Raw genomic sequence first — 22175 nt, 5'->3', positions numbered from 1 at the left:
TGGGGTCTCTCATAAGGGCGCTAATCCCATTCACGAGGGCTCTACTCCCGTGACCTGAACACTCCCCACAGGCCACACCTCCTAATACCATCACATTGGGCATTAGGTTTCATTAGGTTTCAACATTTTAGTTTTGAGGGGACCCAAACATTCAGCCCATAACATAGTAACAGAAAATACTATTTGAGCTTTTTACAATTTGTAGTGAGAATGATAATAAATTTCTTCCTAGTTTTTCCTTTCTTTTTATTTCTGGATTAGGAAATATTTCTATTAAATTAGCTGAATCAAGGCTATCCCAGTGGAGGTTCACCCCGTGAAAGCTCTATTGATAGAGTATGAAGGTACTTTTATTTCAAATCAAATGATTGTTACTAAATGTTGGTACAGGCCAATGGAAACATTTTAAATGCTGTTTTCCCAGTTAAAAAATAAATCAGTTCAGTCACTCAGTCGGGTCCAACTCTTTGCGACCCCGTGGACCACAGCACCAGGCTTCCCTGTCCATCACCAACTCCCAGAGCTTGCTCAAACTCATGTCCTTCAAGTCAGTGATGCCATCCAACCATCTCATCCTCTGTTGTCCCCTTCTCCTCCCGCCTTCAATCTTTCCCAGCATCAGAGTCTTTTCCAAGGAGTCAGTTCCTCACATCAGGGGAGAAAAGTATTGTAGTTTCAGCATCAGTCCTTCCAATGAATATTCAGGACTGATTTCCTTTAGAATGGACTGTTTGGATCTCCTTGCAGTCCAAGAGACTCGCAAGAGTCTTCTCCAACACCACAGTTCAAAAGCATCAATTCTTTGGTGCTCAGCTTTCTTGATAGTCCAACTCTCACATCTACACATGACTACTGGAAAAACCATAGCTTTGACTAGACAGACCTTTGTTGGCAAAGTAATGTCTTTGTGTTTTAGTATGCTGTCTAGGTTGGTCATAACTTTTCTTCCAAGGAGCAAGGGTCTTTTAATTTCATGGCTGCAGTCACCATCTGCAGTGATTTTGGAGCCCCAAAAAATAAAGTCTCTCACTGTTTCCATTGTTTCTCCACCTATTTACCATGAAGTGATGGGACCAGATGCCATGATCTTAGTTTTCTGAATGTTGAGCTCTAAGCCAACTTTTTCACTCTCCTCTTTCACTTTCATCAAGAGGCTCTTTAGTTCTTCTTAAATGGCAGAGGTAAATCCTTATCTAGAATAATTTAGGTGTGATCACAGGGAATGGGGAAAAATGGAACTCAAAAGGATTTAACCATTATAATTAGGAAAAAATAACACTGGCAAGTGTTGTTGTTCAGTCACTAAGTTGTGTATGACTCTTTGTGACCCCATGAACTGCAGCAGGCCAGACTTTACTGTTCTTCACTATCTCCCTGAGTTTGCTCAAACTCATGTCCATTGAGTCAATGATGCCATCCAACTATCTCATCCTCTGTCGCCCCCTTCTCCTCTTGCCCTCAATCTGGCAAGTGTAAATTTACTTTAAATGAGAATGTTCTCTCTCTGGTTCTGTCCAAGAAGGAAATGAAATCCTAGAGAACAAAATAATGTTAAAAAGAAGAAAAGTATTAACAGAAACCTAAGGCCAACAGTGTGTGTTCGTTGAGCCATTAAATGAATAACTTTTATTAGAGATAATAATCAGGGTGAATGTTTTATAATCAAATAGTCTGAATTTTGAAATTTTGAGTCTTGACTACATAAAGCAACATCAGTCTTATTAAAAGTAATAATTACATTATTACTACCTTATGTAAGGCATTCACTGAGTACCAGGTACATTGCGTGTGTGTGTGTATGTGAGTGTGTATAATATCTAATCCCCATAGCAGCCACACAAGTCACAATATTAGACTCATTTTACATAATGTAGAATCAGAGGTTTAGATGTATGAAATAATAAATAAATTGTAGACTGTCTTAATAGCACTCTATCCTCTGGGTACAGATACAGGTAGAGATATATGTAATTGTTTTGTTTATACATATACTCTAAAATTGTGACTAGAAATAGAATATCTATAAGCACTACCCAAGTAAAAGTTATTGAGATACTGCATCAAAATTCTGATGAAAGCCTTCTTTACTATGTTCAGGAGGGAGAGGCCTAAAGCTTGAGGTGTGGAATAATAGCCGGCCAGTTCATCTTGAAGAGATACTCGAATACAGTGAAAAAACTCCAGGGTACATGGGTGCCATTTGGGTAGATTCAGCTTCCTATGTTTGGCCCATGGAACAAGACACATTTGTTGCACGTTTCAGTGGATTTTTGGTGGCTCCAGAATCTGACGTTTATAGATTCTACATCAAAGGTGACGACCGTTATGCTATTTATTTCAGCCAGACTGGACTTCCAGAAGATAAGGTAGGGATGCCACAGCATACCACGTGGATTTATAGAAACAATATGGTAACCTTTATATGTGTCCCATTTATTCGACACTAAAACCAATGAATATACTAAAGAATCTATGTGGTGGGTACTTGACTATTTTAACACATATGATATGAGCCATGAAGTCATTATGGAAAAACTGTTGTCCAAAAGAAAATGTTTTTCCCATACCTAAATTTTCCTTCACTAAGAAAAAAAATACATTTCTTTTAAAATTAAAGATTATTTTTATTATGAAAAAATTATAATCACCCATAGGAAATTTGGAGAAGAGTACACATATTTCACTGTTCTACTAGATCTGTTTCACTATTACTTGATCATGAGATTAAAGTCTTTTATCTCCTTTGGTCTATATTTTATTTTTTACATAAATAGGACCCTGTGACCAAATTTATAATCACTTTTATCATGTATTAGTCTTTTCACATATTATTAAATAGCTTTTATGATGCAATGTTTGATGACTAATTAGTATATTGTTGCATGAGTTACTAAAGTTAGTTAAGTAACTTTCCACATACTGATACTTTTTAACTTCTGATATTTTATGATCACAAATAATACTCTGTTGAACATTTGTGTCCATTACATTATTACATGTTTTATGTTATTTCTAGGAAGTGAAAGTGAAAGTTGCTCAGTCATGTCTGACTCTTTGCGACCTCATGGTTTGTGACCCCATGGACTGTCCATGGAATTCTCCAGGCTAGAATACTGGAGTGCGTAGCCTTTCCCTTCTCCAGGGGATCTTCCTAACCCAGGGATCGAACCCAGATCTCCCACATTGCAGATGGATTCTTTACCAGCTGAGCTACAGGGGAAACCCAAGAATACCAGAGTGGGTAGCCTATCCCTTCTCCAGCAGATCTTCCCAACCCAGGAATTGAACCAGGGCTTCCCGCATTGCAGGCAGATTCTTTACCAACTGAGCTATGAGGGAAGGACCATTTCACAAATGTGAAACTGATAGATTAAATCAAAATTACTCACTACATATATGGCAAGGTTGTCTTCCAGACTGGATGAACAGGTTTAAATGCCTGCCTGTAACACATGAATTCCAATTTTGCAGTAGTTTTTCAATATGTTTCTTCTAAAGACAATGTAGTCATTTCCGTTGGGAAGCCTAAAGTCTTCTCTTTGTAGAGTGTAGACCCGCTTAGTGATCTTTGGCATCTTTCATATCTCTTTTTAATGATCTCATTTGGATTAAGTCCCTCAAAGTTTTCTGCAGAAAAAAAGAATATTTTATTTAATAATAAGAAACCTTCCTCCCAGTATGGGTCTTTAAATTTTCCATTTGCAGTTCTAATTGTGGAAAAGCTATGATCTGTGTGTGTTCATGGAATAGTGTGGTTGATGTTCATTAACGTTGGCAGGAGTGAAGTGAGCTTTGATAATTTTTTAAAATCCTTTTCATCATGAATAATATATTAGAAAAAAATATGAAGTATTTTCATGTTTTTCTGTTCATAAAAGGTCTAAGACTAAGAGAAATAATAAATGATAAATAAATGCTGAAAAGTCTTATTAATAAGTTCTTCTCTCTTTCTCCTCCCCCCTCTCTTTCTCTGTCTTTTTGGGATAAGGTGAGGATTGCCTATCATTCTTCCAATGCCAACAATTATTTTTCCAGCCCAACCCAGAGATCAGATGATATTCATCTTCAAAAAGGAAAAGAGTAAGATTTTTTCTTTTTTTTAAACTATTGTGTGATATTTTAAAACCATAAGTTTATATATAAAAATATTTTAAATTTGTTTCATTGGTGGAAGTGATGTTAATTTATTGGTTCAATTTGTAATTGGCCATGCTCCATAATTTTGTTACATTTTGTTCCTATATTCTCAAGAATACTGGCATTCAGCTAACTAGGGAAATTTGAAATCTAAATTATTCCTGTTACAGAAATTATAATTTTGTGAAATTTTCTTAATCCTGCTTCAGTTTCTTACTAGGACCTTTCAGTCGATCCAGCCATCAAGTTCTCTGCTCCTATTTTCTCTGTTGCTGGAGAAAAACCACAAAACCATATTGATTGGTGCCACAGTTAATATGTATTTAATAGTCTTATGATTTATTTCAGACCCTGGGCCAAGTACTGGAAATTTTATACTAAAGATATTAAAACATACTCCCTGCCCTTATGTAAAGTCCAATTTCAGAGAGAAAATGAGAATATTATTCAAATAGCTAATAATCCCATTCAAAAAGCCCTTCAGGATTCCTAGAAAACAGGGAGTTAAAAATGTGATATATGCAAAATAGCTATTACATGAGGAACAGCAAGAGGGTCATGTAAATTACCTTCCTTTTACCATTTGTATTTGTTAGGTTTTGCTGCATAAGAAACCATTCCCCCAGATCTGGTAGCCTGAAGCAACCCAATTTTATGATTATCTAGGTAGTTCTTTTGATCCTGGCTGTTAGTTGGTGATTAATGGTCCAGGATCGCCTTGTTCGCATATCTTCAGTTCGCTGGACTGGCAGGAACTGAAGTATCTAGGATATCTCAAGCCACAAGGTCTTTCATGACAGGCTGTTGCAGTGTCCCGGCAGTCAAGAGGGTAATTCCTAATGCACAGGGGCTTTTTAAACTCTGCTTATGTCACATTTGCTAATATCTCAGTGACTAAAGCAAAAGGCCAGACTTAGGTTCAGTGGGTGAAGAGACAGACTTCTCTCCTTTTATTTTTTAATTTATTTTTGGCTGCACTGGGTCCTTATTGCTGCACTCAGGCTTTCTCTAGTTGCAGCAGAGAGGGGCTCTCTTCGTCATGGTGTGTGGGCTTCTTGTTGCAGTGGCTTCTCTGGTTGCAGAGCCTGGGCTCTAGACACACAGGCTTCGGTAGTTGAAGCTCTCAGGCTCTATAGAGTGTGCCATTGGTGGTTGTGGCACATGGACTTAGTTGCTCTGAGGAATGTGGGATGTTCTGGAACAGGGATCAAACCTGTGTCCTCTGCTTTGGCAGGTGGATTCTAAACCACTGGACCACCAGGGACGTCCTGGGCTTCACTTCCTGGTGGGAGGAGTTTTGTTCTTCATTCTACCACATCAGGCTTCCAGATATTGATTAGATTATGCTCTGGTGGGAGGAGTTTTGTTTTTCATTCTACCACATCCCCCTTCCAGATATTGATTAGATTATGCTTGTAGGCAGCATCATGGAGTTGGTCAGAGAGGGTTGGGATCAATGGTACCTGAGAGAAACTATGCTTAATGTTCTCACTGAAGTCTTAGGAATAATAAGTATTCCATTCTTTTTCTCTTCCCCCTTCTATTATCACTGCTTTATATACTCAAGCCTTTTCTTTTTTAACCAAGATTGCCAGGCCAATTCAGAGTAAATGGAGTACCTTTTTAATTTCTATTGCTATCCAGTGTCAGTACAACTTCAGGCTTTGCTTTGACCTTGGAAAATGAGTTCAGTTTACCTGCTTGACAAGAGCACAGAGCTTTCATGAAGGTGGCTTGTAATACATATGCTGCCTGATGATCTGTGGTTGCAAACTAGCTTGGAATTTACACATTGGCAGGAATAATGATGCCTGTGAGTTCTGAAATTGAGGCCACATGGCTGGTTTGTTGCAGAGTGGTCCCTGGGACCTTTTCGAAGATAACTTGTCTTGCCAGTTCATTTTACTCAAATAATACAGCCTATCTCTGTGTGCATATCTCTTGGGTCACCCCCCTTTCTATTTGAATCCTACCTCAGTTACTAACTTTTAAATAATTTTTCAGTCTTTAAAATTCTTAGTTTCTGTAATTCATATGAACAAACAGAATAATATATGTAGTTATAGGATTTTGTGACACTTAAATAGAGTAATGTCTGTGAAGCACTAGCATGTAGAAAGTGCCTTAAAATATATTTAAGCTGCCAATAAGGATACAGAATTTAATGGTTCTTCTCCAAGTCTGGGCTTCCCCTGTGGCTCAGCTGGTAAAGAATCCACCCACAATACAGGAGACCTGAGTTCAACCCCTGGGTTGGCAAGATCCCCTGGAGAAGGAAAAGGCTACCCACTGCAGGATTCTGGCCTGGAGAATTCCATGGACTGTATAGTCCATGAGGTCGCAAGGAGTAGGACATGACTGAGCAACTTTCACTTCACTTCACTTTTCCAAGTCTTGCTCCGTATTAGTATGGCCTACCTTGACTTGGCAGAGATGACAAACAGGTTCTCAGGGCAGCTGAAAGCCTGACATAATCGTCCAGTATCAGTCCTGTGGAGGAAATGACCCAGAGCCCCATCTCCTTGCCAGATGGGAGATAAAAAATGCACTTCATTCACAGTCTTTCATGAACCATGGACACTTCATCTCCATATACAAGAGTATCTGCTGAATGATGTGAGGCCATTTAAAGGAACTCCTAGCTGGCCTCTTCAAAGATGGGAGCAGTGTGACACTGATAAAGACTTAGTAGGAAAGATCCCCGGAGGAAAAAATGGCAACCCACTCCAGGATTCTCGCCTGGGAGGTCTCATGGACAGAGGAGCCTGGTGTGCTGCAGTCTACAGGGTCCCAAAGAGCCAGACGCAACTGAGCAACTGAGCACACACAGAGTAGTAGCTTTGCACTCACCTGTAACAAGTGGTGGGCAAACAGCTAATTCTGAATAGCCAGTTGGATGATGGGCAGGGACCCTCAGGAATCAAGAATTCCAGATTTGAGGTGTGAATCTCATCCAGCTTGTTGGAGGGCCGTCATCAGCCTAATTAGTAAAAGTTTCCTGAGACAGTGTTTTATTTCCCAAGTTATAAGTGGAGACAATATTTAAGGAACTTAGGGTAAGAATTTCATCCCTGACACATACAACCACTCATATAAAAATATATGATATGTCTGAGTCTACCTGACATTTTCCTGTACACATTACAGTACTTTACCCTCTTTGTGTCCTCTGTGTTTTATGTCAGGAAGTTTGTTATAACCTACAATGTAATTGTTTTCAGTTTCTTGAGATTAGAAGGTAGTATCTCAATAAATATTTATTGACAAAACCGAGTGAATTTGTCATTTTCTTTATCTCTAATGCAGATATCTTACACAACTCATTTTCTTTTAGCAAACTGCTGTGAAATAATTTGATAGTTAAAATCAGGGATGTGTGTGTGTGTGTGCTAGTCACTTCAGTTGTGTCTGACTCTTTGAGACCCTCTGGACTGTAGCCCACCAGGCTCCTCTGTCCTTGGGATTCTCCAGGCAAGAATACTGGAGTGGGTTGTCATGCCCTCCTCCAGGGGATCTTCCCGACCCAGGGATCAAACCCTTGTCTCTTACATCTCCTGTGTCGGGAAGTAGGTTCTTTACCACTAGCACTACATGGGGACAATATAAATCATTTATTGGGCAGGTATTTTATATCATGTAGAAATTTATTCATTGAAAGCAAAATTCATGATTAAGTGCTCTGGAGAAAAAGTTCCACTCTTTGGTTATTCTATTTTCCAGATATTACATTGAAATCCTGCTGCAGGAGTACAGACTAAGTGCTTTTGTGGATGTTGGGCTGTACCAGTATAAAAGTGTCTATACTGACCAACAAACAGAAGATTCAGTGAATGAAGAACAAGTCATCAAAGCCCAGTCAGCAGTTGTCCAGGAAGTACAGGTTGGCCGTGATGATAGATTCACCTTAGAGAAAGCAAACGTTCAAAGATAGAACTCTATTTGGTTATTAAAGATACTGTTTGAAGGGGAAGCACTCATGGAAAATTATTAAATTGTGCCTTGGAATATCTGTAATTATAAAGAGCCTGTTATTTGATGACTTACACTTTAAAATAGTTTTATAGAGGCATGCAGTAGCTGATTTATGATGCTTTTAAAAATGTATTTTTCCATGTAGTAAATAGATGCCTTTTTTAAATTGGGGAATAGGTTATAACATTGGAAAACTGGGAAACAACTCATGCAACTAATGAAGTGCAGAAGGTCATGGTAACCAGCCCATGTGTGGAAGCTAATTTATGTTCACTTTACCAGTATAGATTGATCTATAACATGGAAAAAACTGGTAAGTTGTAAAAAATAAAGGAGACTTTATTTCTCTTTATGTATAGACAAAATTCTTAAAAGGTATTTTCTCTAGTCAAATTCTACTATCTGGAAAATACAGTTTTAATAGTATGCTAGGTAAAGAAGCAAAAAAAATATTATGAAGAAAACTCCTCAGATTGGGATCGAAAATGGCATCAATAAAAACAACTTTCAGGTATATACTGTCATTTTCTTCTATAAGGATCATGATAAATGCATATTTAAACACACAAAAACATACCTGCAACTCACAGGTATAAGTTAATAGGAATTAAATATATCATTACAAACAGGTAATCATTTCTTTCAATTTCTCAAATTAAGTGATAGACCTATGAGACACTAGTTTATCTGTTAATAAAAATATTGTATTTCTTATTTTATAATAAATCCAGAAAAATAATTTTTGCTACTTCTATCATCTCAATAAGTAAATACTGATGAATACTTACTATTTGCCACATGAGATGCTTATTACCATGGGAATATTGAAACAATAAAATATGAGCCCTGTCCTCAATAGATCACAATCCAATTAAGTAGTCAATAATATTGAATTTGAATCTTTCAGAACATAATTTCATTAATAACTTATGGTACAGGCTGTAGGTACTTTAAAAAATTCAAATATAAGGCATCACTGCTGGTTGTGGTAGGGCAGAGATTGCAACCCATTTTTTTCTGATTAAAGTTCCTAATCATTTGACTTTTAAATTTTATTTTATTTTGTACAAAGTCTGGCTACCTGCTGATGCTTCTGAGTTCATACTGCAGTCAGCCTTAAATGACCTCTGGTCTATAAAACCGGACACAGTGCAAGTAATAAGAACACAAGACCCCCGAAGCTATGTTTACCTGATAACCTTTATATCAACTAGAGGTAAGCATGTATTTCATTTTGAAGTTCTATAATGTTTTTCTAGGAAACAAATTTGTATCGTGTGCACCTCCACTGAAAAAGGTAAAAGTACCATAAAATGGGAGGAGAAAGGAAGTGGATTCATAGTGTTGATCAACCTCAGGAGAAACAAATTAAATGGTTAATTTTTTATATTGTAATTTAAATTTTAGTTGTATTTCAAAGAGTGTACAGCTCCAAATGCATGAGAAACACACTACACTATAAGCTACAAATACCCTATTAGTAATAGTCTACTTTATATTTAGCAAAAATTGTGAAGATATTTAATTCTGGAAATGAAATTTAAGTAAATCAGTATTTCTCAGGAGACACTTAGTCTGGCCAGATCTTGCCCACTGAAAGGATTCTCTGGTCAAACCCACATAGGAAGCACTGCATACCACACCTTCTCCTTGAATATTTATAGAATCCATTAGAATATTAAAATCCCCAAGGAATCCTGCAGTGAGCAATAAAAACAACAAAGCACTAAAAACAAAAAAAAGCAGTGCACCTGTATTTAATATAGCATTTTCCAAAATTATTTGATCTCTTTACCCTTTTCAAGTAATAGCTGCTGCTGCTGCTAAGTCGCTTCAGTCGTGTCCAACTCTGTGCGACCCCATAGACGGCAGCCCACCAGGCTCCACCGTCCCTGGGGTTCTCCAGGCAAGAACACTAGAGTGGGTTGCCATTTCCTTCTTCACTGCATGAAAGTGAAAAGTGAAAGTGAAGTCTCTCAGTTGTGTCCGCCTCTTAGCGACCACATGGACTGCAGCCTATCAGAGACACCAAATTGGTTGCTAAATTTGGCTTTACATTTTCAAGTCTTAAAGCCAAATTTAGCAACCAATTTGGTGTCTCAGACAGTAAAGACGCTGTCTGCAATGGAGGAGACCCAGGTTCGATCCCCGGGTCAGGAAGATCCCCTGGAGAAGGAAATGGCAACCCACTCCAGTATTCTTGCCTGGAAAATTCCATGGATAGAGGAGCCTGGAGAGCTATAGTCCATGGGGTTGCAAAGAGTTGGACACGACTGAGCAACTAACACTGTCTTTCTTTGTTTGGGTATTTGGGATTTCAGGCCCACGAAATAGATCCCTGAACAAATTGCTTTTTTTTGGAGCAATCACTATTTTCTAGTTCATATAAGTAAAATGTTACATCAATGTTTATGTCTCATTGTATGAAATTGTTAATTTCATTGGTGAGTAGAGAATTTTGTTTAACATGAAGTTCTAAAAATTTCCCATAGGTTATCTCGTCAAAATGCTATATAAATAAAGATATTGTTATCTTTGTTCTCTCAGAAACATGTTTTTAGATCAAAGAGAAATTTTAAAGTTTCAGCAGAAACCTTAACCAAATGGTACTTAAATCATAACTGGGCAAATTCTAGGACTTCACTCAACAGAGAAAAGCAATAGGATTCCGTTGTTAAAGCATCTTCCTGGTGAAGAGAAACATCTGAGAACAGAGCCTGATTTCACTCAAAGTGAGATGGCATAAACAAGCCTCACAGGCATGAGATTGTTTCCTGTGATTCACCTTTGTACTCTATTCATATCTGAGGAAAAGAGCAGTTCCCAGCCTAGCCCTTTACACTATGATGATGGTACTAGAGCAAAAATAAAAGGATTTTTGGAATATTCTATTGCCCATTGATTTTTACCTCTTGATTCCAATGCCCAACTTCTGTTTATCTTACAAAGCATCCTTTTAAGCTACAGAAACAGAACCTTAATATATGTAGGTTACCTTTATAGGTTATATAGGTTATAGGTAATATATAGGTTATATATAGGTTAAAACCTATATAGGTTCCCTTTATCTGCTGTTTTGCTATTTCTACTATGGCTAAATGGACTGGAAAAGGTCAGTTTTCATTCCAATACCAAAGAAAGGCAGTGCCAAAGAATGCTCAAACGACCGCACAATTGCACTCACCGCACAATTGCACTCATCTCACACACTAGTAAAGTAATGCTTAAAATTCTCCAAGCCAGGCTTCAGCAATACGTGAACCGTGAACTTCCAGATGTTCAAGCTGGTTTTAGAAAAGGCAGAGGAACCAGAGATCAAATTGCCAACATCCGCTGAATCATCAAAAAAGCAAGAGAGTTCCAGAAAAACATCCATTTCTGCTTTATTGGCTATGCCAAAGCCTTTGACTGTGTGGATCACAATAAACAGAAAAATTCTGAAAGAGATGTGCATACCAGATCACCTGACCTGCCTCTTGAGAAATCTGTATGCAGGTCAGGAAGCAACAGTTAGAACTGGACATGGAACAACAGACTGGTTCCAAATAGTACGTCAAGGCTGTATATTGTCACCCTGCTTATTTAATTTATATGCAGAGTACGTCATGAGAAACACTGGGCTGGAGGAAGCACAAGCTGGAATCAAGATTGCCGGGAGAAATATCAATGACCTCAGATAAGCAGATGACACCACCCTTATGGCAGAAAGTGAAGAAGAGCTGAAGAGCCTCTTGATGAAAGTGAAAGAGAGTGAAAAAGTTGGCTTAAAGCTCAACATTCAGAAAACTAAGATCATGGCATCTGGTCCCATCACTTCATGGCAGATAGATGGGGAAACAGTGGAAACAGTGTCAGACTTTATTTTTCTGGGCTCCAAAATCACTGCAGATGGTGACTGCAGCCATGAAATTAAAAGACGCTTACTCCTTGGAAGGAAACTTATGACCAACCTAGACAACATATTAAAAAGCAGAAACATTACTTTGCCAACAAAGGTCCATGTAGTCAAGGCTATGGTTTTTCCAGTGGTCATGTATGGATGTGAGAGTTGGACTATAAAGAAAGCTGAGCCCCGAAGAATTGATGCTTTTGAACTGTGGTGTTGGAGAAGACTCTTGAGAGTCCCTTGGACTGCAAGGAGATCCAACCAGTCCATCCTAAAGGAGATCAGTCTTGGGTGTTCATTGGAAGGACTGATGTTGAAGCTGAAACTCCAGTACTTTGGCCACCTGATGCAAAGAACTGACTCATTGGAAAAAACCCTGATGCTGGGAAAGATTGAGGGCAGGAGGAGAAGGGGACAACAGAGCGTGAGATGGTTGGATGACATCATCGACTTGATGGACATGGGTTTGGGTGGACACTGAGAGCTGGTGATGGACAAGGAGGACTGGCGTGCTGTGGTTCATGGGGTTGCAAAGAGTCAGACACGACTTAGCAACTGAACTGAACTGACTGTGGCTAAGTCTCAGATTCAAGGATCTGCATCTTCTCCGTTCATCCTTTTGTGTGTGTGATAATGCAATTCCAAATAAAACCAGTTTTGTTAAATCTGAATTTCTTTAATGGCTATATTGATACTTAATTAATTGACTGCCTCAGATTCTGTTTGGTACTTCATTGCAGGAGACTTTGATCTGCTCAGTTATGAAGCATTTGAAGGGAACAATGTCACGCTGGCTATTACCGAACAAACCAAAGGAAAACCCAGTTTGGACACCTTCACACTCAGCTGGGATGGGATCACTTCTAGGCCTCTGACACCGCAGTCATCAGAAGCTGAAGTATGCTGTGTTCATTTTTCAAGCGGAAAGCTACTTAAACATCAGCCTTTTACAAAAACATATTTTAAGGAGTGCTAATACATCTCCTACTTGGCATGGTGGGTTAGAGCTGACTCATGATAAGCAGAGAGGTGGGAGAAACCACAGTGGCAGACAGAATGAATGGGGAGTTCTTAGGTCTGTGCCAACAGGGTCCGGGTATCTGTATATGGGGCGTCTGCTCATAAGGAATGCTTGCTTGTGAGTTACTGCATTTCCACAACTGCCTGTACAATGAGTGTGAGTTAATATTTGTTTGATGAGTAAAGATCATATGCTATTTCAACTCTTTAATTCTAAATATGTATGCTTTGCCAGAGAAATAACAGTGTGGAAATTATAGACCTCATGAATGTGTGCCAATTCCTGTATTATCCAGATTTTTTCTTAAATAATAAAGGATTGCAGAATCTGTATTTCTTCTTTTGAGAAACAGAATGCATTGGAGTGTATATATATATATTTTCCAGTTAATTTTTCATTTGATTGGGAAAGCTATTTATTTGGAACTGTTTAATGAGGGGCTAATTCATTTAGTTTTACCTCATTGATGCTTTTAAAAAAACTGCTAAACAAATATGCCTACAGTATGTAATAACTAAATAAGCTAAGATCAGCCAGTTGGATATAACTATTGACTTAAAAAAAAAATTTTTTGGCCATGCCAAGCATCTCATGGGATCTTAGTTCTCTGACCAGAGATCAAACTCAGGCCCTTGACAGTAAAAGTGCCAAGTCCTAACTGCTGGACCATCAGGGAATTCCCTAAAATAAAAATCTTGAAACAGTCATTATACTGAGATTATCATATATAAATTTAAAAATTATTTAGGAAATTACCTCATAGTTATGGATAACATGGGAATTATCTTATGAAATTATTCCTTTAAAACTAATTCTAATTAGTAGTAAAATTACTAATGTTCTAACCCTTCATAAAGAAATTACTAAAACCTTAGTTCTTATTTATTAATTATTGTTAATTTAGTTTCAGGCAGCAGTGGAAGAAATGGTTAGCAGTAAGTGTCCACCACAAGTTGCAAATTTTGAAGAAGGATTTGTTGTGAAATACTTCAGAGATTATGAAACTGACTTTAACCTGGTATGGAATATTTAATTAACCTCAGAATGGACAAGATAAGTATTCATATAAATGTGTGGAATTTTGTCATTTTTTGGTTAGCATTAATTTCTTTATCATTTAAAGTCAAGTTACAAATATAATTTTGTTATATGTTTATTGATAAGGTTCTAGCATCTTCCTGCATTATAAAATGATTCATTTGTAAAAGCAGTATTTCTACCACATATGAATTTTCTTAATCAAGAGAAAGTAGGCAAGATGGGTAAATGTGAAATCTGTAGGGTTTTTTGTTTGCTTTCTTAGATTCAGAGTATATTCTTTTTCCTCATAGCTTCAGAGAATATAATTTGTAGTAGAGCATTATATAGTGAATTGCTTCCATTGCTTTTTGAGATCACCCCCTGGTCAGTTAGTATGAGGCCTAGTCAGTATTTATTTCTTGATAAAATACAAAGATTTTTCTTTTATTTACAGTAAAGAAAATTTAAAATATACTTATCTTCCTAATTCTTATTTTGAAGACTCAAGGAAGCCAGATAGTCACCATCCAAGCGAATACCTTAGGAATAGGAAATATTTAGGCAAGTTATTCAATTCAGATTAATACTCCAGAAATAAATGAGTCCTTTAAAATATATATATATATATAACATATATCATGTCATGCTTTATGCAAACACATATATTAGTGAAAAGGGAACATCATTTAATGGGCTATGTTTTCAACTTGATTTAATAAATATACATGTATTGAGATTTTTCTGTCCTGAATGTGATATTTGCAGACAAGGAAACTGAACAGTAATTTACATTATACTCCTTTCCTACTTCATCTACGGTCATCATCATAACACACATTCTTGACTCCCGTTACCTTCACTCTTTCCCAGCACCACTCTCTCACATCCCCACTTCTCTGCATATATTTTAACCCTCTCTCTGAAGCTCCTTAGCTCCCTTTTCCTTTTAGATAGCAATCCATTTGTCTCTTCTCCTGAGTCATCTTTTTTAATACTATTATGTGAATCAGACACCTCCCTTCAGGCTTAGTTTTATAATCCTTGGTTCCTTTGTCCCAAACTGGTAGGCTCCTGTGTGTACAGATAGGGTGCTTTGCTCCTTGAACCCTGAAGATTAAACAAAAAACAAGCAAATGAACAAGCAAGCAAACACCTGGCCCAGAATGAACACTGAAAATCATTTGTGAAAGGAGTGGATAAATATCCTTAAGGAGTTCATAATATAAAGGGAAATATAGGACTTAGAAAATAGTCAAATACAGGTACAGGGATTATATGATTATGGATCTAAGTGAATGATATAGAATGAGAACCTTAGACTTTCAAAGAAGAGGAAAAACATTTCAAGTTAAAGCAGTTTGGGAAACAGTGGGATCTGAGTTGTAACCTGAATGACTTAGGTGAAGATGCTGGGGAATAAACCAGAAAAATAAATCATGTTTTCATTTGAAATATTAATTTTGCTGTAGGAGCATATTAATAGAGGGCAGAAGACAGCTGAAACGGATGCTTACTGTGGTCGTTATTCCCTGAAAAACCCAGCTGTTCTTTTTGACTCAGCAGATGTTAAACAAAACAGACTACCATATGGAGACATTTTATTATTTCCTTATAATCAGGTAAGCTCAACAAAATGATATGCTAATTGAATTTGTAAAATACCTTGGTAATAAAATTTCATGAAATTTTGAGACAAGGAAAATTGCTTGTCATGTGAAATCTCATCACACTGGCCTCGCAACATGCTTCACATTCTGGGTGCTTGCGATTTGCTCTTCTGCTGATTCTCAAATAAAGAAATCTGGAGTCACAGACATAAAGAACAAACTTGTGGACACTGGGAGAAGAAGAGGGTAGGCTGCTTTCAGAGAATAGCATTGAAACATATACATTACCATATGTGAAACAGATAGCTGGTGGGAGTTTGATGTATGATGCAGGGAACCCAAAGCTGGTGCTCTGTGACAACCTGGAGAGGATGGGGTGGGGAGGGAGGTGGGAGGAGCTTCAGGAGGGAGGGGTCACATGTATGCCTATGGCTGATTCATATTGATGTATGGCAGAGGCCACCACGATGTTTCAAAGTAATTATCCTCCAAATAAAATAAATAAATACATTTAAAAAAATATGTAGTGCCACACACATGTATTCTGCTTTATCTTATAATTTTGGAAAAAAATATGTGCACATTAATGTAAATGGTAAAACAATTAAAAGTATATAATCTCCTCAATATTCCTCATTATTTAAGAAGAAACAAAAATGGATCGCCATTATAGTGATTTTGGGTATCCACTCAGGAAAAAGGGAAAGAAAATCACAGAGGAAATGCCAGTTTTAGGATCGGTATTACACACATCTAAGCCAAGAGATCATAGATTTACCCTTTCTGTTTTTAAAAAATTCTCCAGTTGTTGTAACACATGTTCTAAACTTCTAAATTCTAGATATATCTGGCATTCTTAAGGAGTTATGGGCAATTAAAATTAGTATTTAATGAGTTTTGTATGATAACAGGGCTTCCCAGGTGGCGTTAGTGGTAAAGAATCCACCTGCCGATACAGGAGACACGGGAGACACGGGTTGATCCCTGAGTTAGGAATACCCCTGGAGGAGGGTGTGGCAGTCCACTCCAGTGTTCTTGCCTGCAGAATCCCGTGGACAGAGGAGCCTGGCAAGCTATAGTCCATAGGGTTGCAGAGTTGGACACGAATGAAGCCCCTTAGCATGCATGATGGTAACATGTCCATCTATCTGTAAATGCTCACCTGCATTCACATCCTAGTTAATCTACCTGAATGCTTCTGTCTTCTTTATGTGTGTAAAGGCCTTTTACATTCACTGAAGTGTTCAGAGTTGACCTTCATCCTTACATAGCTCTATGACTAGAGAGAGTGAATTATTTCCTTTTCTTAAGGAAATAATATCTAAGAAAACAATAAAAGAATTAATCATTTATTATGAGGTCACATCACTCCACTTCCTCTTCTATAAAACCTTCCCAATTCTTCTGCATCTGATTGTCCAAAGTTAATCATTCCTTCCTCTATGTTCCGATATATTTTGTATTAAAAAAGCTCAGTAGACATTTATTGGATTGTATTGAATTAATTTTAATTTCTAAAAAAAAACTTAATAGTAGGATACTTTTGCTAATTTTTTTAATATTTTCTATGTAGTTATGTTTAGCATACAAAGGATTCCTGGCAAATTATATTGGTCTAAAATTTCAATACCAAGACACAAGCAAGATTGCTAGAAGCACTGATACACAATTTCCATTCAAGTTTGCATATGGAAACAAGTAAGTGACACTGTGAATTTGAAAACTTTTTACTATAGTATATTAACTATAAATATAAATTCATTTCTTGTTTGTTTGTTTTTGAGAAATCTTGTGTACCATGGGTCTGACCATGATTTTTCTGCCTTCTACATAAGTTTCCTTACAGAAATAGTTGTGCCAAAAATAAATCTGTAGATTATGAAAATAAAAATTCTTTGTTTCATCATCCATGACCATTTAAAAGTCAAAACAATAGTTAAACTTTAGAATTTAAGTTATACATTGTTAAATCTAATAGTGTTTCTAGTTACTGAAGGAAGGTAGAGACTGCTTTATCACAGTATTATCATTAGACTGATCACTGAAAAAAAAAGTGAATGTGTGAATGGAGAAAATAAAATATTTTGATGGACATACCAAAGGAAGAAAAGAAAGCATTCGTCACTTAGTCCTTAGTCGTGTCCAACTTTTTGCAACCCCATAGACTGTAGCACACCACTGGACCACCACGGAATTCCTAAAAAGGAGGTCTTAATGGAGGACTTTGCTTCTGGATGAAGAAACTGCTCCATTTCAGGAGCAGGCCATTTCAGGCTTTCTGCTTTCTTGATCATCCCAACACTGTTTTCAAAATGTAGGGATCAGCTTTTATTCCATACCTTCAGAAATGTGTAAACTCCAAAACACATATAAATATATTGGACTATAAGGGGAATTTTGTTTGTTAAAGTTTTAAGAAAACTTTTTAGATGGATCTCCCATGAATGGGAGGGAAGGGGTGATGTAAGGAGAAAACCAGAGTTGCCTGTTGGTGCTCCCTGAATTCCATCAGGAGAAAACGAGATGCTCCCACTGGCCTGATGACAGGAGCAGTGACAGGGGATGGGACCAGACAGGCGGAAGCAGACAGAGCCAGTCAGAATTGTGGACTTGGATGCAGTATCCAATGATACACCGCACTTCTGTGCCCCAGCCCAGCTTTTTTGTTGTTGTTGTTATGTATTTAGTTAAAATCATATTTAACATTCACATTATTGTACAATGTAAATATCTATGGTGAGCTCCTTAAATGTACCATTATTATGCTTCCTTTTTTCCTCCCTTCTTTCCTTCCTTCATCCCTTGTATGTATTTTTTAAAATTAATTTACTTTTTATTGAAGGATAATTGTTTTACAGATTAATTTGAAAGTTTTTAAGTTTTGCCAGTGCTCGTAGCTTTCTCCTTGCAGAAGTGGGATGACCTTTTGTTAAGAAAAGAAAGGAAGTTATAGTCTTTGGTTTAAAAAAAAAATGTTGTATTTCACGCATAGCCTTCTGGCATCATATCCTGAGCATATAGCCCTAATGACCTTCAGATCTTCTGCTCAGTTAGATGAAGTGGGAGCAACTGGGAACCAATTTTAGATACTGGTGTCAGAATCTCTAATCTTGAGGTAGGAAGCCATAGTTGAAATGTAGGTACCCAAGAGATGTTTGTCAAAGAGGAAATATTTAAGAAGAACCTTTCAAAGAATGGTTCAGAACACATGAAAATTCTACCACTGAATATTCCTTGGATTGTCAGACTAAGCATTAAAGGATACTTATTTGTGTTTTACCCCAGGAATAAAATCTAGAATCAGGCTTTCATAGGATGTAAAGAAAGAAAAAAAATTTTTATACACAAAGACAGAAAGTTCACCAGATACTGAAGTTTGGTAAACTTGAAGTGGACTTCGAAAGGCAGAGAGCTGAGGGAGCTCTGTGTATGAAGTAGACTGTGTTGGCACAGACTATAGGAAGCTGCTCTCTGAGAAAGTTGCAGGACACTCTTGAGTCTTGTTTTCTAAGAAAAGCTTAAGATGAGTCAAAACCAATTCCTCCCTGACCTAACAAAAGAAAAGTAACCTTCCTGAATTAATGCTTTAAAAAATGTCCTTTTCCTGACAGTTCAGATTTCACCCTTAAATGACATTGCTTAAACAGAGTATGGCTCTTATGTTTGCGCTTTGGGCATGTTTTATACATTGGATCCATCTTTATCTGGGGCTTCCCTGGTGGCTCAGATAATAAAGAATCTGCCTGCGGTACAAGAGACCTGGCTTCAGTCCCTGGGTCCGGAAGATCCCCTGGAGAAGGAAATGGCAACCCACTCTAGTATTCTTGCCTGGAGAATTCCATGGACAGAGGAGTCTGGTGGGCTACAGTCCATGGGGTCACAAAGATTCAGACACAACTGGGTGACTAACACTTTCTCTTTTTCACTTCATCGTTGTTTTCCACAGAAGATGAAGAAGATAGGCAGAAAAAGAGAGAGGCAGAGACAGATAGAGAAAGACAGTATTGAAGAAGGTGTTGGTTTCCCCTCGCATGAGTAAATATATCTTTGAGGCTATTACAGCAGTTTAATCCAATATATAAAATGGGACCAAAGTTAGCTCCTGGAATGAATGAAGTGACTGAGAACAATGCTGCAATTCCCTAGGGTAATTGTTGAATCTGAAGAGGCCGCAGCCACTCTCCGTTGGTCGTCACACAGGAGGAAGCAATGCCAAGGGTCAAGGCAGCCCTCTCCGTGTTAATAGGCAAGGAGCATGAAAAGCCTGTGCACAGAAGGAACATTTCCCACTGTATCATACTCAGTTTGATTGAAATCAGGGATAATCTGTGATGGATTATTGTTAAGCAACAGTCCTTCTTGAAGGGACATCCCTCATGCCCCAATTGAACTATGGAATCACAATTTTAATTTTGATCACCACCACCTATATGCATTTCATTCTTCTTATTGCAGCGGGATTTTGGAAGATTTCACAGATCTCATTTCTTCCATGTTAGTCAAACTGTCACTGAGCACATCACTAAGTAGTTCTTCCTTTAGCCTGCAATGTATCTGCTGTGCATTAATGTGAAGATGAATTACATTTGGTGAAATTAATGGGCTTCCTTTATCCTAAATGCCACAAGATCTTTCAACAAGAAATACCATGCTTTAAAAAAGAATGGTTCTCTGGTTAAAAACTATTAATGTTACCAATGAAAGCAAAGTAAATTCTCCTGCTCCTAGCTGGTGTTTCTAGACCTGCTCTTATGTAGGTAAGACAGTCCATTTATAGATCAATTAGGTGTGTTAGCATTAGTTTATTTTCAATACATTGTTAGTATCAAAAAGTGCCACTTTTTCTCAAATATTGTCTCCAAAATCAGTGATGTGTGTAGCTGTAAATCCAGCTTCAAAATCCCAAAGATAAAATCTGGTTTTCCCTTAGAAAATGAAATTATCTAGCCACAAAACACAGAGAGTACTATTTGCTTAAGTTTTGATATCGTCTGTAGTCTCTATTTCTCTTATAAAGGGTCTGGCTCAGTGGGCCATTTTTTCCTAAGTAGTTTTTAGAACTTCAGAATCATATAATTAGTCATAGAAGTCTGCTTAGAATCCCAAAATACTTTTTAAAATTAAAGAGCACTTTAACTTAATGTAGTTCTGCATATAATTTTTTAAAATGATGCAGTCTGAGCTTTGATGCACTAGAAATGTACTCAATGATGAATTTGCAAACCATGGAGTTTCAAGATGAGAATAGAAGGTGCTCAAAGAAACTAACCAGTTGATCAGTTCATTGGTAGCTGGTGCAAAGACTGTTGTTAAATTGTATTTAGTTATTTGAATGGCAGTATTTATCTCTTCATTGCAAACTTCAGTTACTGAATTGCTTTTGTAATTTATGAAATTCCAATGCAATTAATATTTAATGGAACTCTGAATCTAAATTTAGAAGGTACTGTGCAACCATTTGTATGGATTAATAACTTCTGCAATGTTTGTCCCTTAGTTATAGTGGACAATGCAACTCCACTGAGCTCTTTTGGAAGTATTATCAAGTTACAGCCTTGCCTCTTACTATTGGCTGAATTCTCTGTTCTATCCCTGATAAATATATTTTTTTACTAAAATGAACTCTTCATTCTTGTGTCTTATTTCTATATGCTTTCCATCAAGGTGCATGCTCCTTAGTTGACTTACTTGTCACTGTAGAATGTTGCTTTACATTCCTATGCCTACTGCCAAGGCTAAAAATAAAAGCTATCTTTGCAACATTAAATCTTTCCCTGCCAGTGTAAGTTTCTGACTGCTTTTCTGTGCCATTAAAGTATGCTTATGCTCTTCTTGTGGGAAAAGAAAGACTTTTCTTCCTTAAGATTTTAATGTGTTTTATAGTGTATTGATTTACATTAAACATTGTAACTGAACTGTACATCTAATTAAACAACCATATTTCAGCTGGACCTACACTTGTATAGACCTTCTGGATCTCATACAAACCAAATACACTGGGACAAGGTTTTCTCTTCAGAGGATTAGCTTGCAGAAAGCATCAGAATCACAGTCTTTCTATGTGGATATTGTATACATTGGACAGACATCTACGATGACAACATTGGATGGTACATAGTATCATTTCATATCTAAAACTTAAAACTTTTAAACCTATTTTATACTAAAATCTTATCATAGATGTTATTTATATTCTGTATCTTAGATAGAAATGTTAAATTGTTTATAGTATTGTGGTTTAAATCATATTTTCAGTGAATAGGGCCAGATGATTATTCTAAAGATGAATGCATCCTTAATGCAAACTTTGTCAGTATAGCAGGAATTAACTTTATAGTTCTGGATTCTATTTATAGATAAGTACACTGTGGAAGGGCTTCTCAGGTGACTGAGTCGGTAAAGAATCTGCCTGCAATATGGGAGACCTGGGTTCCATCCCTGGGTAGGGAAGATCCCATGGAGGAGGGCATGGCAACCCACTCCAGTATTCTTGCCTGGAGAATCCCCATGGACAGAAAAGCCTGGTGGCCTA

General features: G+C 37.3%; 1 protein-coding gene across 1 annotated transcript in view; it reads left to right on the top strand.

Moving 5' to 3' along the window:
• The window catches only part of LOC120879074 (fibrocystin-L), a 177423-nt gene that overhangs the window by 37394 nt on the left and 117854 nt on the right, over positions 1–22175 (top strand). The window contains exons 13-22 of the mRNA XM_040262130.1: positions 2098–2366; positions 3989–4080; positions 7858–8017; positions 8287–8422; positions 9182–9325; positions 12736–12893; positions 13921–14034; positions 15506–15655; positions 17217–17341; positions 21590–21753. Of these exons, the coding sequence (XP_040118064.1) occupies positions 2098–2366; positions 3989–4080; positions 7858–8017; positions 8287–8422; positions 9182–9325; positions 12736–12893; positions 13921–14034; positions 15506–15655; positions 17217–17341; positions 21590–21753 (1512 nt within the window). The remainder of the gene's footprint in view (positions 1–2097; positions 2367–3988; positions 4081–7857; positions 8018–8286; positions 8423–9181; positions 9326–12735; positions 12894–13920; positions 14035–15505; positions 15656–17216; positions 17342–21589; positions 21754–22175) is intronic.

This window comes from Oryx dammah, unplaced genomic scaffold, assembly GCF_014754425.2.
Source record: "Oryx dammah isolate SB20612 unplaced genomic scaffold, SCBI_Odam_1.1 HiC_scaffold_19, whole genome shotgun sequence".
NCBI lineage: Eukaryota > Metazoa > Chordata > Mammalia > Artiodactyla > Bovidae > Oryx > Oryx dammah.
This window is presented reverse-complemented; position numbering and strand designations above follow the sequence as displayed.